The sequence below is a fragment of the Gopherus evgoodei genome, chromosome 22 (assembly GCF_007399415.2).
Source record: "Gopherus evgoodei ecotype Sinaloan lineage chromosome 22, rGopEvg1_v1.p, whole genome shotgun sequence".
In the NCBI taxonomy this organism is placed as follows: domain Eukaryota; kingdom Metazoa; phylum Chordata; order Testudines; family Testudinidae; genus Gopherus; species Gopherus evgoodei.
In genome coordinates, this window is record NC_044343.1 from 12,042,449 (window position 1) to 12,058,759 (window position 16,311).

The 16,311-nt window shown below is 45.6% G+C and overlaps 1 protein-coding gene across 11 annotated transcripts in view; it reads left to right on the forward strand.

The window, feature by feature from the left end:
* TCF3 (transcription factor 3) overlaps positions 1–16,311 on the forward strand; it is a 128,222-nt gene that overhangs the window by 75,933 nt on the left and 35,978 nt on the right. For all 11 annotated transcript variants that reach the window (XM_030540028.1, XM_030540031.1, XM_030540032.1 and 8 more), the window contains one exon: positions 13,377–13,444. In XM_030540028.1, the coding sequence (XP_030395888.1) occupies positions 13,377–13,444 (68 nt within the window). The remainder of the gene's footprint in view (positions 1–13,376; positions 13,445–16,311) is intronic.

The window sequence follows — 16,311 nt, forward strand, 5'->3', positions numbered from 1 at the left end:
GCTTCGCCGCGGTTTGCTCTCGCGTTCCCGGAACCACCCAGCAAACCTCAGGGAAGGAGACCTGCTTGCTCGGGGTTCGGGGAACGCGAGAGCAAGCCGGGGAAGGAGACCAGCTTGATTACCAGAGGCTTCCTCAGGTATGCTGGGATACCTGCTTATTCCACGGAGGTCAAGAAAAGCGCTGGTAAGTGTCTATACTTGATTACCAGCGCTGGATCACCAGCGCTGGATCCTCTACACCCGAGACAAAACGGGAGTACGGCCAGCGCTGCAAATAGGGAGTTGCAGCGCTGGTGGTGCCCTGCAGATGTGTACACCTCCTAAGTTGCAGCGCTGTAACTCCCTCACCAGCGCTGCAATTTTCTGATGTAGACAAGCCCTTAGAGTGGGACCACCTGATGAGACGTCATTGCATGTTATGGAACTCTTGAGGATTGTGGCTTGATCCAGGTCTCCCAATTCAGTGATGAAAAAATCTAATCTTCCAGGAGTGTAGGAGGCTGGTGACTGGGGACAGAGGCTGCATCACTGGAAATGGGGGGGTGGGGAAGGGGACAAACTGGTTTAGAAAGGGAGAGGGGAAATCTGAAATTTCAGTTTTCATTCCCAAACTGAAATGATTAAAATAAATAATTCATGAAATACTTTCCCCCCTGAAATTCAAAATTTTTTCTCCTTTTTGCCACTGCATGTGATAGGGTGGAGGGTGGCTGTACTGGGACAGGGTCCTCCACCCTTCCCCCCCCCCCCCCAAAAAAATCTGAAAAGTTAGTGGCAAGGAAGAAAAAAAGAGAGAAATGGAAAATGTGTAGGGGGGAAGCCCTGGATATCCTTTATTCTATTGCATTCAGATATGGGAAGGTGGAAGAAGCAAAAAATGAAATTCTGAAATCTAAATTTTCCAGATTCTGGCTTCACTGGCAAACTAGAAAGTTTATATATATTATTTAAAAACAAAAATACAGCAGCCTAAAAAGAACAAGTTTCCAGTTTGAAAAACTATATAATATATATATATAATGTGTGTGAAAAACAATATATATATTTTTTGTGTTATGGATGGGGTTGGGGCAGGGAGGAGAGCTTAGAATGAAAAATGTACCAGCTATACTAATAACCCAGACGCGCAGAAGATGAAAGGGTGTAGATAGGATGACACAAGCAATGTGAGGCGAGAGAGCAGAGAAGGATGTGAGATCACCCTCCCAGTTGGCCATCTTCCAGTCTCTTTTCCAAGAGTGCAGTTAAAATCCATTCCAAAGTCTTGCTATCTTTATTTCCTCCAGGAATACCAGAGTGCTCTAAAAGAGACTCTCCTTTCAACAGGAGCACATTCTGGGCTAGAAATTCCAAGACTGAGTGGGATGGGTAGGGGAAGTCTAGGCTGAGGATGCTCCACAAATGAACATTTTCCAAATTCTGGTTTCTGAGAACACTCGGGCATTGTGGAATTTGGGCAGTGGGCAGCTGCCAGTTTGCATGCCATAAGGTATAGGGCAGCCCCTCTGCCGTGGACAAGTGGATGCAAGAAGTGGTAACTCCTGCAATTTTCCCCTGGGTGCGTACGGTTTCCCAAACTGCAGATCGCTGCCCCACAAGCTTCGAATTTGTCCACTGAAGCATCTGACAGTGGGACCAGCAGTTTTGCGTGCGTCTGCTAGCGATGGAATGCAGTCAAGCCAGTGCTGCTTTTAAAAATAAAATTTTTTGTTTCTGCTCCATTTTCTACCTGCCCCAAAGAAAAATGGAGAGGCAAGAGGCACCTTGACACAGAAAGCGTTAGGCAGGCTTAGACAGAAATGACATCTATCTAGGTGGCGAGGCTGGCGACAGGGAGTCTGGTAAAACAGGGTAGACGCTAGAGAGGCTCATCACCACTTTACCTTAGTAACAGGCGAAAAGTTACATAACAAAGGTCCAAAGTTCTAAACTTCTCCTCAGATGAGGAAGCCACCAAGGCAACTGTTGTCACAATTCATGATGGCCCGGAGGATGATGCCAACACCAGCTTTACGTTTCACGCAAGGTGTTTTCTGACTTTGTGGAGACTTCATTACAGCAACTCCTGGGACCTGGACTACTTCTGGATGATCAGGCAACAGGGAAAAAGCACCTAAAGGTGCCACTGACCTGTTACTTGTGCCTCAAGTGCTTACCTCACTCCAGACCCATTGGTAAGAAGTCCCATCTCGCAAACCTTTCACATATTAAATCTCTCATGTTTTACACCAATATTTAACACTACTTAAGAGCACATGATAGAAGCAACACACCTCCTCTGTGCCATCGTGAATTGTGGCAACGGTTGCCTTGGCGGTTTCTGTAAACTGGCCGTGAGTAAAGATTTGTGCTAAACTTGTGAGCTTTGCAGTTGCCAGCGCTGGGTGTTGCTTTCTAAGATGTAAAAGATTTTCATCTGTAACAGCTCAGTGGAGTTTCCTCTGCAGTGTTCCGACCGGGTCACCTGCTAGTTTGAACTAGAGTAAGTGGTGGATTCTCTATCTTGAAGGCTTTAAGATTTGAGGACTTTAGTAATTCAGCCAGAGGTTAGGGATCTGTTACAGGGGGGAGATGAGGTTCAGTGGCCCACAATGTGCTGGAGGTCAGACTAGATGATCCCCTCTGACCTTTAAAGTGTGAGTCTAAAGTCTTTAATCCCTTTTGGCTAATAGGAAGAATTTTCTGCATGCTAATAGAATGTGTTCTGGTTTAGCACTCATGGTCTAGAGTGGATGTGGGGCACTGGACTGAGAATCAGGAGGCTGGGGTTCTGTTCCCAACTCTGTCACTGACCTGCTGTGTGATCTCAGGCAAATCTCTTCCCTGTCTGTGCGCGCCTCTGTTCCCTCTCCCACACTTGAGCTGTCTGTCTTATCTACTTACGAACGTAAGCTCTCCGGGGCAGGGACTCTGGCTCTGTGTATGGATGGCACCTAACACAGATAGGGACCGTGCTTTGTGAGGCCTTTAGGTGTTATAACACAAGTAAATAATAGCTGCAGAGAAGGGATTGATTGCCATGTCATTTGACTGGTGCAGCATTTCAGATTGAACATTCCTGATGTGTCTGGTCTTCCCTGGTTTTCTAGAGGGATTCTTGAGCACCCAAGGGCACACCCAGGTGAGCGCTCTCACAATCATTGAAAGGAGCAGTGTGCGTGTTAAACTGGCTGAACAAAAATTATCTTGCCCCTTCCACACATTTGAGTTTTCGGCCTCCTGTCTCTTCTGGTGTCTGCCTTGGAGAAGTACTGACATGGATGACCAGGCCTGAATTTTCTAATAGGGAAGAAATTTGGGACGAGACCCTCTTTTGGGCCATTGCAAAGAAGCAAACAAATGGCACAAGACCAATATTGGGGCCTTCAGTCCTTTAAAAGGAATCACAGCCTAGTCTCCTCTCTTTGCCATTTACAGACCCTTGTGGGGCAGAGGCAGGGTGTGAATCCTGGACTGGTAGGGCCCTTCTTGTTCTTGAACCTGCTAATCCGGGGGGGGGGGGGGGGGGAGCTCTTCTAAAAGCAATCTTTGAAATCACTTGCTCTGTTCACCATTCACCCTCAGTGAAAGGGGGAGTGGGGGAAATTGTTTAAACAGCAGGGAAACTGATAAGCCAGAACAGATTTCTTTCTCGTAATTATTTCTAGTAATTAGCTTCTTTTCAGAGAAGTGTTTCTAATCGGGTGTGTATTGTGAGCTATTGTGAATTGCGTTCTTCCTGGACAATGGTTTTAATCTGCCCATGGACGTGGGGATGTGACGACTCCCATTTTTTTAAACTTTTTTTTTAATTTTTAAATCGCTCCCTCTGCTGTGCTTTCCCTCCCCTCCCCTCCCCGCAGGAAATGACTCTAATAGAATTACTGAAGTCAGAACAGATATATATATTTTAATTCCTTCAATCTTGCTGTGTCAGCTCTCGATGTTGTGGGTTGCTGTGCTCATGTTGATGGGGAAGAGGGGAGTACTCATGGGACTGTAGGGAGTGGTAGAGGCTGTACCGCTTGCTTCTGGGGCTGGACGATTTGAGGGCATCCATGTGTGAATTCCCAGGGGCCTGGCAGAAGTGCAGGATGTTCCCGGGTTGTAAGCACCTGCACTTTGCTGGGCAGGCTTATCTGCAAGTCCACAGAAAACGCAAGTAGCCTTTACTTAGCTTGTTCCTATGCACTTGAGTTTTGCTTGTCCAGGGGCAGAAACACTGAAATGGCATGTTTGTTTAAACTGGCCATCCTGCTTGCATTGTTGTATGTGAGACACTGTGTGTGTCCGGGGTGTGTGGGTGTGGGTGTGTGAAAGTTGCTGCACAATATGGCTTGGCATCCTGCTTAGTGACATGCCTGCAAAGGTACTTTCAGCGTAGGCCCTTATTTTCAGGGTTTGCCGATGTCGGGATAAATGACCGTCTGGCATGAAGCTTCCTCTTCTCGGTCCTTGTCCAGAAGTGAATTCAAATGCTGCTTTTTTAAAAGAGAGAATTTGCTTAGCTGTTTGCAGACAGAGAATGGAAATCTGTCTGGTGGATGTCTTAGAAAAGCCAAAGTTACCTGAGCGCTGATGCACACCGTGTTATGTTTTAATTTCACAGTAGGCATGTTCGTAGTCCTTCGGGCAAGGGTGTGTAAGTTTGGGGGGAGGAAATCGATTGACAAATTGCTTATTATACACTGGTGAAAATAATGTATTGCAGACCCCTCTGGCAGACTTGTGTGAGCATGTGCATGTTTGTATGCAGGAGCTCGAGGAATGTGGAAGGGGAGTGCAGGGAGCTGGAGGAGAAATAAAGAATTGGGAAATGACAAGCCTTCGCCATGCTAAGAAATGTAAACACTTGACACTCCCCTGTATAAAACGTTTAAGCACTTAAAATCTGTCCATGTGGCTAAAAGTCTCCCAATTCTCCCTCCATTACCTACTACCACATGAGTGTTGTCCCCCTACCGCTTTCTTCCTCTACGTGTGCATGCTCACTCCATAGACCTGTCCAAGTCTACCGAAGTAGAACTCTCTAGTTTTGAGTCCTGTACGATCTGACAGAGCAGGGCTCCTCTCCTGTGGGCCTTGTGCAGCAGCCTGATTCAAACTTTTGGCCTTCCTTCAAAAAACCAGAAATGTAAAGCCTCTATTTGAAGAGAGAGAGTGACTGTGGCAGCTGAGCTTCAGGGGACTCACTCCCAGAAGAATTGCACCATTTTAAAAAATTCTGCCACTTCAAACACCCTCCGCCCCTGAAGTTAAGATGGCTGGAAATATTTAAGGCATCCAGTTCCCGCTTCCAACTGATCCTTCTTTTCTCAGTGCAACCCCACCCAATTTACATTGCCTACCCAACCTTAATTTTGCCTCCTAAAATTTGCAAAAATGTGCAAAATTCAAAATGAAGTATTTAGTGGATCTGTTTCCAGCATCTTCTATATTTTTCAAGGATTCTTAAAACTGGGGACTGTCTATCGAATTTTTGTAACCAAATGTAATTTTTTGGGAGGAGGTGGGAGTAGGGATTGAGAGTATAAACTGTACCCCACTGACACACGCTTTAGTCCTCGTTTTTGTTGAGGTGGGTTTTTTGTGAGCGCTCGGCATGGTCCGGGAAGGGGAAGGAGGACTGATTGCAGAGAGCAGAAACAATACATTGTTTCTGTGGTCCCCATGGAAATGTTGGCTTTTTCTATGCAGTACAACTCATCACTAGAACAGTGGGTGAATTTCAAAGCTCTAGATATTCTTAAAATCAAGAAGACTTTGTCAACATACTAATATCTCCCCTTCCTTCCCCCCCCACCCCCTCCCCCATGAGTCAGATTTATTGTCTTAATTGCTGACGGCTTTAGACTCTACAATCTCTTGTGCTTCCCGAGTGCTGTTGCTTTATTTTTCTGTCTCACTGAAAACAGAAGCATTTTCAACCACCAAAGTTGCTTTCAAACAGTGAGAGTCACTTGAATCCACGAAAGCCTGTGCTGAAGCTGCCTGTTTTTCAGTGCACCTTTGTCCTGCCAAATTCCTCACTGTTGATGGTGTAGAATAGGTTGCTAATACCTAGCCATACTCTGAGGTAGCTGCTGGACAGGAGCGAGGGATTCCTCGTGTAAGATTTAAGTGTGGAAATTTCAGCCCTAGTGTGTGAATGTACATGTGTGTGCATGTTCTGAAGCTTTGGAGAGTGTCAGAAATGTAACATTGTTTGTTTGCAAAAGAGATTGCAGTTTTAATCAGGTGCACAATAATTTCATTTTGCCTTGTGTGCATTAGCACACTTGCTTTTAGTGCTGTTTGTTCCCTTAAGATCATAGCGCCACCTGATACTTGCTTTAAAAGTCTCTTAACCAACAAAGTGATACATGTAAACAGCGATATATTTGCAGCGAGGGAAGCTGGTCAGTTGCTTACCAGATAAAGCGTTCTGGAATTACCCTGGTTTCCCTCTGATTTAGGACTAAGCATGATCGGCCTGACACAACCTGTTGAGTTATTTCTGTAAAGTTTCAGCATCTGTAGCAAATATAGCTCTTAAGCTCTTTTAAAAATTAGGTCATTTAAGAGATCCACCCTGTGACATTTTGACCTTTTGTTTACTTAATATTTAAGCCTGTGGAACAAAATAGTAACATGGGCTGGAGTATTTTACCATCCTTAACTGTAAGTGAGGTGCATTGAGTACACCTGGATGCTGGTTTTGGAAGAAGTGACAACATGCTGTCACAGAGCAGGCGTGAGGGCCTGCAGAGAAGAACGTAGGGACCAAGTTGAATGCTGTCTCTGCTGGAAGTGACCTGAGTCTGTCTTGCTGAGTGGGCGGTGCTGTTCCTAGCCCCTCAGCCCTTTTCTGCAGGTGGGTGGGTTCAAGGTTCATGCAGTCAGTCTGATGCTGTCAGAGGTGGGAGTAAACCATTAGCACCTGTGGGGTTCCAGATAAAATGAGACTGCCATATAAGCCCCCTTCTGGCTTTTCAAAACCAAGTACCATTGTTCTTGGTCCTCACCACCTGCCTGTCTCGAGAAGCATCCGAACACACACATTGACCTCTACCCACCTTAAGAGAGAAGACAGACTGAGAGTGTTCTCTTCCTCACCCTGTTTGCTCCCAACAGAGAGATCCTCTGTTAACTGGGGAAAGGATGGCGTCTTTAATCATGTTAACTCCCCACCAGGCTACAGTGTAGCCAGTTACGCCACTTCACATGTATCAGCCTGCATCCTAACCGAGCTTTTCTATTTACTGACTAGATTGGGCATGTCTTGGGAAGCAGAAATGTTGGGGTTTTGCCAAAGAGAGTTTTCTCTCCTTAGTGGAAAGGGGAGATTTGGCTGAATGACGACTACATATAGAATTTAATGTGTTCAGCAACTCCCTGCTGATGCTGCCTCTTGAGTTGTGTAGACCCAGGGGATACAGTGCTGATGAGCTTGTTTGGGTTTGCGGGACACCCACTCTCCCCCATTCCCTAGGGGCACTCGTAACATGCTGTAGTTATGGCTGGCTGAAAACTTTGTCAGAGCTGATTTTCAATTAAAGGAAAAAATCAGTTTTCCATGGAAAACTTTAGCTGTTTGTTTAAAAAACAAACACATGAAAACACAGAAGTTTTTCTTTGTGTCGATGTAGACACACATTCCACGTAGATCAGTGCGTGCCTAGTGCACGGGAGCCAGAGACTTTTGCCTAGCAGTACCCACAGAGGGGGGCCCCTCCTCTGGCTATTGGATGTTATGCTCACAGACTCTGGGACTGGAAGGGACCTCGAGAGATCGAGTCCAGTCCCCTGCCCTCATGGCAGGACCAAATACTGTCTAGACCATCCCTGATAGACATTTATCTAACCTACTCTTAAATATCTCCAGAGATGGAGATTCCACAACCTCCCTAGGGAATTTATTCCAGTGTTTAACTACCCTGACAGTTAGGAACTTTTTCCTAATGTCCAACCTAAATCTCCCTTGCTGCAGTTTAAGCCCATTGCTGCTTGTTCTATCATTAGAGGCTAAGGTGAATAAGTTTTCTCCCTCCTCCTGATGACGCCCTTTTAGATACCTGAAAACTGCTATCATGTCCCCTCTCAGTCTTCTCTTTTCCAAACTAAATAAACCCAATTCTTTCAGCCTTCCTTCATAGGTCATGTTCTCAAGACCTTTAATCATTCTTGTTGCTCTTCTCTGGACCCTCTCCAGTTTCTCCACATCTTTCTTGAAATGCGGTGCCCAGAACTGGACACAATAATCCAGTTGAGGCCTAACCAGCGCAGAGTAGAGCGGAAGAGTGACTTCTCGTGTCTTGTTTACAACACACCTGTTAATGCATCCCAGAATCACGTTTGCTTTTTTTGCAACAGCATCACACTGTTGACTCACAGGTAGCTTATGGTCCACTATAACCCCTAGATCTCTTCCTGCCATATTCCTTCCTAGACAGTCTCTTCCCATTCTGTATGTGTGAAACTGATTGTTCTTTCCTAAGTGAAGCACTTTGCATTTGTCTTTATTGAACTTCATCCGGTTTACCTCAGACCATTTCTCCAATTTGTCCAGATCATTTTGAATTTTGACCCTGTCCTCCAAAGCAGTTGCAATCCCTCCCAGTTTGGTAACTTAATAAGCGTACTTTCTATGCCAACATCTAAGTCGTTGATGAAGATATTGAACAGAGCTGGTCCCAAAACAGACCCCTGCGGAACCCCACTTGTTATACCTTTCCAGCAGAATTGGGAGCCATTAATAACTACTCTCTGAGTATGGTTATCCAGCCAGTTATGCACCCACCTTATAGTAGCCTCATCTAAATTGTATTTGCCTAGTTTATCGATAAGGATATCATGCAAGAGCGTATCAAATGCCTTACTAAAGTCTAGGTATACCACATCCACCGCTTCTCCCTTATCCACAAGACTCGTTATCCTATCAGCTTGGTTTGACACGATTTGTTCTTTACAAATCCATGCTGGCTATTCCCTGTCACCTTACCAGCTTCCAAGTGTTTGCAGATGATTTCTTTAATTACTTGCTCCATTATCTTCCCTGGCACAGAAGTTAAACTAACTGGTCTGTAGTTTCCTGGGTTGTTTTTATTTCCCTTTTTATAGATGGGCACTATATTTGCCCTTTTCCAGTTTTCTGGAATCTCTCCCGTCTCCCATGACTTTCCAAAGATAATAGCTAGAGGCTCAAATACCTTCTGTATTAACTCCTTGAGTATTCTAGGATGCATTTCATCAGGCCCTGGTAACTTGCAGGCATCTAACTTTTCTAAGTGATTTTTAACTTGCTCTTTTTTTATTTTATCTTCTAAACCTGCCCCCTTCCCATAAGCATTCACTATGTTAGACATTCCTTCAGACTTCTCAGTGAAGACCGAAACAAAGAAGTCATTAAGCATCTCTGCCATCTCCAAGTTTCCTGTTCCTGTTTCTCCCTCCTCACTGAGCAGTGGGCCTACCCTGTCCTTGGTCTTCCTCTTGCTTCTAATGTATTGATAAAAAGTCTTCTTGTTTCCCTTTATTCCCATAGCTAGTTTGAGCTCATTTTGTGCCTTTGCCTTTCTAATCTTGCCCCTGCATTCCTGTGTTATTTGCCTATATTAATCCTTTGTAATCTGACCTAGTTTCCATTTTTTATGACTCCTTTTTCTTTTGTAGGTCATGCAAGATCTTGTGGCTAAGCCAAGGTGGTCTTTTGCCACATTTTCTATCTTTCCTATCCATCCGAATAGCTTGCTTTTGGGCCCTTAATAGTGTCCCTTTGAAAAACTGCCAACTCTCCTCAGTTGTTTTTCCCCTCAGTCTTGATTCCCATGGGACCTTACCTATCAGCTCTCTGAGCTTACCAAAATCCACCTTCCTGAAATCCATTGTCTCTATTTTGCTGTACTCCCTTCTACCCTTCCTTTGAATTGCAGACTCTGATTTCATGATCACTTTCACCCAAGCTTCCTTCTGCTTTCAAATTCTCAACAAGTTCCTCCCTATTTGTTAAAATCAAGTCTAGAACAGCTTCCCCCCAGTAGCTTTTTCAACCTTCTGAAATAAAGTTGTCTGCAATGCAGTCCAGGAACTTATTGGATAGTCTGTGCCCCGCGGTGTTATTTTCCCAACATATATCTGGATAGTTGAAGTCCCCCATCCCCACCAAATCTTGGGCTTTGGATGATTTTGTTAGTTGTTTAAAAAAAGCCTCATCCACCTGGTTAGGTGGCCTGTAGTAGATTCCTAGCACATCACCCTTGTTTTTTACCCCTTTTATCCTACCCCAGAGACTCTCAACACTTCCGTCTCCTATGTCTATCTCCACCTCAGTCCAAGTGTGTACATTTTTAATATATAAGGCAACACCTCCTCCCTTTTTCCCATCTATCTTTCCTGAGCAAACTATACCCAACCACACCAACATTCTAATCATGTGTATTATTCCACCAAGTTTCAGTGATGCCAACAATGTCATAGTTGTATTTATTTATTAACACTTCCAGTTCTTCCTGCTTATTACCTGTACTTCTCGTGTTTGTATATACGCATCTAAGATACTGGTTTGATCTTGCCTCCCAGTTTTGCCCTGACCCTCCTTTCTCTCTGCCATTATAGCCCGTGCTCTCTCTTGTTTCCGACCCATCTCCCAGGTCTTCATGTTCCCCACTTACCTGTGGGCTTTGCTCACCTTTCCCCGTCGAACCTAGTTTAAAGCCCTCCTCACTAGGTTAGCCAGTCTGTGTGCAAATAGGGTCTTTCCCCTCCTCAGAAGGTGAACGCCATCTCTGCCTAGCAGTCCTTCCTCGAATAGCATCCCGTGGTCGAGGAAGCCAAAGCCCTCCTGGCGACACCATCTTCGCAGCCAGGCATTCACCTCCATGATGCATCTGTCTCTGCCCGGGCCCCTAGCTTTGACAGGAAGAATCGAAGAGAATACCAGCTGCGCTCCAGAATCCTTCACCTGTACTCCCTGAGCCCTGTAGTCACTCTTGATCCGCTCAGCGTCACACCTGGCAGTATCATTTGTGCCTACATGGATGAGTAGCATGGGGTAGTAGTCAGAAGGCTGGATAATCCTCGACAATGCCTCTATAACATTTCGGATACGGGCCCCCGGCAGGCAGCATACCTCCCCAGATGAAATGTCAGGGCGACAAATGGGCGCCTCCGTCTCCCTCAGCAGAGAGTCTCCGACAACCACCACCCCACGTTTCCTATTTTCAGTGGTGGCAGGAGACCTCTCAGCCTTAGGGGTACGAGGCCTGTCCTCCTTTACTGTAGGGGTAATTCCTTCTCTCCTGTATCAAGAAGAGCATAACGGTTAGCTGTTATCACGGCGGGACGGTTCGCAGCAGGGGTGGAGCACTGCCCGCTGGCAGAAGTAACCAGCTGCCAGTGTCCACCCTGAGCCATCTCCTCCTCCACCAGTGGTGTGTCAGCAGTCCTGTGAACTGGGACAGCTACCTCAGCTGTCTCCACATGGACACTGTCCAGTAATTGCTTGTGGATACGGATGCTCCTCAACCTAGCCACCTCCTCCTGTAGCTCTCTCACCTGCTGCCTGAGAGATTCCACCAGTAGGCACCTTTCACATTGGATGCCCCCCAGATATCAGTAAGTGGAAATTGAAAGTTACAGTCGTTGCAAAACCACACCAGAATCTGGGTAGAAGCATCCGTGCTCTGGCTACAGGTGCAGGTGGAGGAGACAGCAGCATTGCTGCCACAGGTGTTACGGGTCTTCCTAACCATTGTAAACCTCCCTCTGTCAAACTCCCTCTCAGACTCCCCTGTCTGCAGCTCCCGCTCTGCTCTGCTCTGCTTTAAAGAGAGAGATTTTGCATGTAGTTTGCGAAACTCCCTGTTAGTAGCCCCTGTTCGCAAAGCTCCGTGGTCGCTTGTGCACGGCTTCTCCCTGGTCGCTTGTGCGCGGCTTTATAAAGCTGTGGCCTGAGTGAATGCCGCCCACTGGTTAAGGCTCAGCCAATTACCAGAGGCTTCTAGCTTTCAAACCTTCCTTTGTAGCTCAGCCTCCAACTGCCAGCTACAGCACATGGTCCTTCAAACAACCAAAACAAACAAACAGACTGACAAACACAAGCTCAGCACACAGCAAGTAACTCCCCCCCCCCCCCCCACACACACACTGCAGACAGTCACTTACCCCACAGATGCTGTATGTATTTGCTCCTCCTTCACCTGGAGAACTCCCTTGCGAAACTCCCTGTTCGCAAATGCTGCCCCAACCTCTTCTCCCCCCTCCCCCCCCGATCTTATTGCCTGGTGGAAGTTACATTTCAGATGCCTCATGCTCCCATTCTCTATGGGCCAAACTCTCTAGTCAGCATTATGGCTATAAAACTGCCATGATGCACGATGTCTCCTGGACAAGAGGGGACACAGATGTCCTGGGAAAGCGGTGACCTGACCAGTGAGCCCAGCCCATGCAGTGCTACAGCAGCATTTCAGAACTTGAAATATTTCTGTCTTCAATTTTTCACTGAAAACACACAATTTTCTGCAGGGAGGGGGAGAAACAACACCCTGTTTCCCAGCCAGCTGTATTTTTAATTGCTCCCCCCGAGACAGGTTGCCAGTGTTCACTCAGTGGTGGAGGGAGCGTGGATTTAACCTTTTTATCAGGGTATATCCCCTCAGTGATCATCTGCTAGAAAGAGGAGCTTTTCATTTCAAACAGGCTCCTTCAGTGATTGGAAAGGTCCTGGATTTCCTCCCAAGGCATGGAAGCTGTGAATGCCTGAGTTCCTCAGGTTTGAATGGGAGGTCAGAATTCTCAGATAAATACTTGCCACTGAGAAACCATCCCAATTTCTGGAGGTTTAATATCCAAGGGGAAAAATTAATTTGTCTCTCTCTCTGTCTCTCTCTCTCTCGCTCTTTCTCCCCCCCCCCCCCCCCCCATGAGTTTGAATTCAGCATTAAATTCTTGCACTGATAGTATACCAAAATGATTTTTGCTGTTTGGAAAAATACATGCAGATTCTGTTGGTCAGCCATGCTTAGCTTTTGGTTTATTCTCCCTGGTTCCACCAAATTTGGATAGCTTTTTTCAGTTTGTCTGGAGGGTTTTTCTTTTGTTTTTTGTTTTTTTCTGTCTATTCTGAAACTGTCAGTTTCCATGGCCACGAGCAGTTCCTGCATCACTGCAGTTTTTTTTTAAAAGGACCAACTGAGCCCTGCTGTTCTTGAAGGTAAAAGATCTCCTGTTTTTGCAGCAAACTATTATCTGCTTCAGTTGACATCCTGATGAAGGGCCAGAGAAGCCAAAATTTAAAGATGGGATTTGTGCCTAAATAGCAAAGGCTGTGTGAGCTAGAGTGAGTGTGTGCCGCTTTGTGGGTGTGTTCATCCCCTTCTGTCCAGTTATACAAAATGCTGTTTGTTTTCCTTCACCTTTAGGGAAGAGCGGTGAAAGACCTCCCTACTCAACGTTCAGCAGAGACACAGGGATGCCAGGACTAAATCAGGTAATAATCCTCATCAATACAAATACTTTAATTTAAAAAAAAAAAACTGAATTAATTTGGGGAAAAACAGTTTAAGGATAAGGACTGAGTTTTTCAAAGTAAGTTGGGGGTTTTAGATACTCATCGTCCATAAAAATTAAACGTGAGTCTGCTTTTCAAATCTCAGTCAGCAGCTCTGGTTTCAGTTTTGTGTGTGAGGTTTAATCAGAAGTGTTGAGAGAGTTTAAGGCTCTGTCTGTACACACAAATTACACCCGCATCAGTTTTTAAACCTGTTTAGTTAAACTGATACAAAACCCTATGTAGACTCTTATTTTAGTTTGTGACTTATTTCAGTTTAGCTTAAACCTGCTTCTAACAGACTTCAGTTAAATTGATATAAAGCCTCTTTATGTTGCTTTAAATGCCCCCACAGCCTTTACGCTGGTTTAACTAAAATGATTTAAAGGGGCCCCCTTAAAGTGGGGTAACGCTGTGTGGAAAAGCCCCGAATCTGCCGAAGAGTTTATGCACCCAGTTCCCATTAAAATTAACGTGGGGTTTGGTATGCAGATCTCTTAGGACTCTTGGGAAATCTCAACTTAAATTCTGACTGCTCCTCTCTGTTTTCCTGTTACATTCCTGTCTTCCTTTTACCCAGGGTTGGCTCAGTAAGTCTCATTGTGAAACTCATGTTTTTTTAAATGCCTAAAAATTAGAGCAACATAATTTGCTAACTTTCAAGAGAAAGGGGAACTTGCTCTCGTAATGGGGGGCGGGGAGAAGACTTGCTTTAAAGCCTCTTTCTGCATGCACAGTTTTTCCCTGAGGAGGGAGAGGAAGAACCACACATGACAGATGGGAGTCGCGTTGCTCAATATACTACTGGAAGATGCTCGAAGTATGTCTGTGCTACGACTGGGAGTGTGCATCCCAACCCGTGTCAACTGACAAGTGCTAGCTCTGTTGGAGCTAGTGTGCTAAAAATAGCAGGGTGGTGGTATAGGCCACCCAAGTCCAGATGCAGGAGCAGGGGAGCTAGCCCATGCTGCAACGCCTATGATCTATTTTTAGCCTGCTAGCTTGAAAACAAAGCTAGCATGCATCTGTCTAACCAGCTAAAATATGGGCCCCAATCCTGTTGCAGTTCATAAAGGTAGATCCCTGCACCAGGAGTCTCAGTGGGGCTGTGCTTGGCTCACATGTGGATCTTACAGAGGGATTGGGGCTGTAGCATATGCTAGTTTAGGGGTGACCCGTTGACCGTCTTCTGTATAGGAGGAGGCCCTCTAGCTGGAGCTAAGTTGAGTAATAGTCACGTTATCCAGCCTCTTGCTGCCAGCCCCCTAAGTTAACTCTTTGGGGAATAAGTGAGTCTCCCAGCTCAAACCTGCATTACTAATGCTGCTCCTTGTGAACACCGAGTCACCACTCTAGTGCTTTACAGTGTAAACAGTTTGGCCATTGCATTCACTTGAGTGGCTGTTGGCTGGGCAACTTTTTATAAAACCAGTGTTTTAATTTTACACACATTTTTCATAATTTCCTCTTCTCTGAACTGAGGATGTTTCCTTTGCTGAAACAGCTGTGCTGTTTGGCTGTGCCAGAGTGGATTTAATTTACCACTGAAGCTGCTAAAATAAAAATGGGACAGATGCCAGGCCTTGCTTTTTAATGTTATGATTTTGTTGAGGTTTTATTGGGGGACCGATGAGTGTGTGTGTGTGGGGGGGGAATATAGGGTAACAGAAAGGGGGTGGGAGGGATGGTGTTGCAATCTAGAGGAGACCTCTCTCTAGCCTGGAAGTGTCAAGGAGGAGGGTGAATTCAGATCAGATAGCAGTCCACAGGAGACCATTTGCTGAAACTCTCTGGTCTGGTTAATAGAGGATAGACACCAAAATTCTGTTGTAATTCAACATCAAGGAGCCAAGCGGCTGGTCTGGGAACAGTTGTTACTGTTGATTTGGTTTGTGCTGAGTTTCTAACCTGCCTGGCGGGTCGGCTAGCGCCTCTTCTAAAGCTTCTGAGAATTGTTGCACAGCAGATGTATTGTGTAGGCTCAGTCCTCGGAGGGACTGGACAGGGAGCTTCAGAGAGGAGCACATTCCTCTCTAAACCACCCAGCTCTGCATGCTCCAGATGGGGGGAGGGGGTCTCCAACTGCTCTTTCATTTAACCCTTAGCTACCCATCAACAGTCCAGAGAAGGGAATTAGGTGGGGGAGGGGCAAGGAAGGAGAATCACTAATTCCCTCAGACGCTACCTAGAAACCGGGGCACTATTTTACCAAAACAATTGAACTACCTGTTTAAGGAGCAAATCAGTAACAACTAGCGGCACTAGCCCTTTGTAATCTCCTCTGGGATGCTTAGGTTTTCACTTTCCTTGGCTTCGTGGTGTGTAGCCTTTTCACACAAAGGTAATATGACCAGTGGAACAGATTGCAAGAATTTTTTTACCAGCTGTGAATACATGATCTTCCCCCAAGCCCCCTTTCTGAGGAGACTGATTTCACAGCAGTCTGTTTTTCAATAGCCAGCTATAAACATTTTCCCTGGTTTCAGAAAGGCTTGAAATCCTCCTTTATTGCAATTTAGCAGCCTCAGAAGATGCACAGGGAATAATCTATTATTATTTCTAGGCCCTCTTCCATTCTCCCTAAAATTCCAAATAAATAGAGTAAACCTTTTCTCCTAAGCTAAATCAAACAACCCGCTAAACACGCTCCTTACTGAGTGCTACGCATGGTCTTCCCTCTCTCGAACATGCAAAGGCACTTTGGCGTGTGAAACTCGTACTGTGTGCAGGGAACGCTGGGTTTGCGCTGTTCTGCACAGCTTCCAAGGTCAGTTTGTCTAAACAGCAGAGTTTTTTTCTCTTTCTTT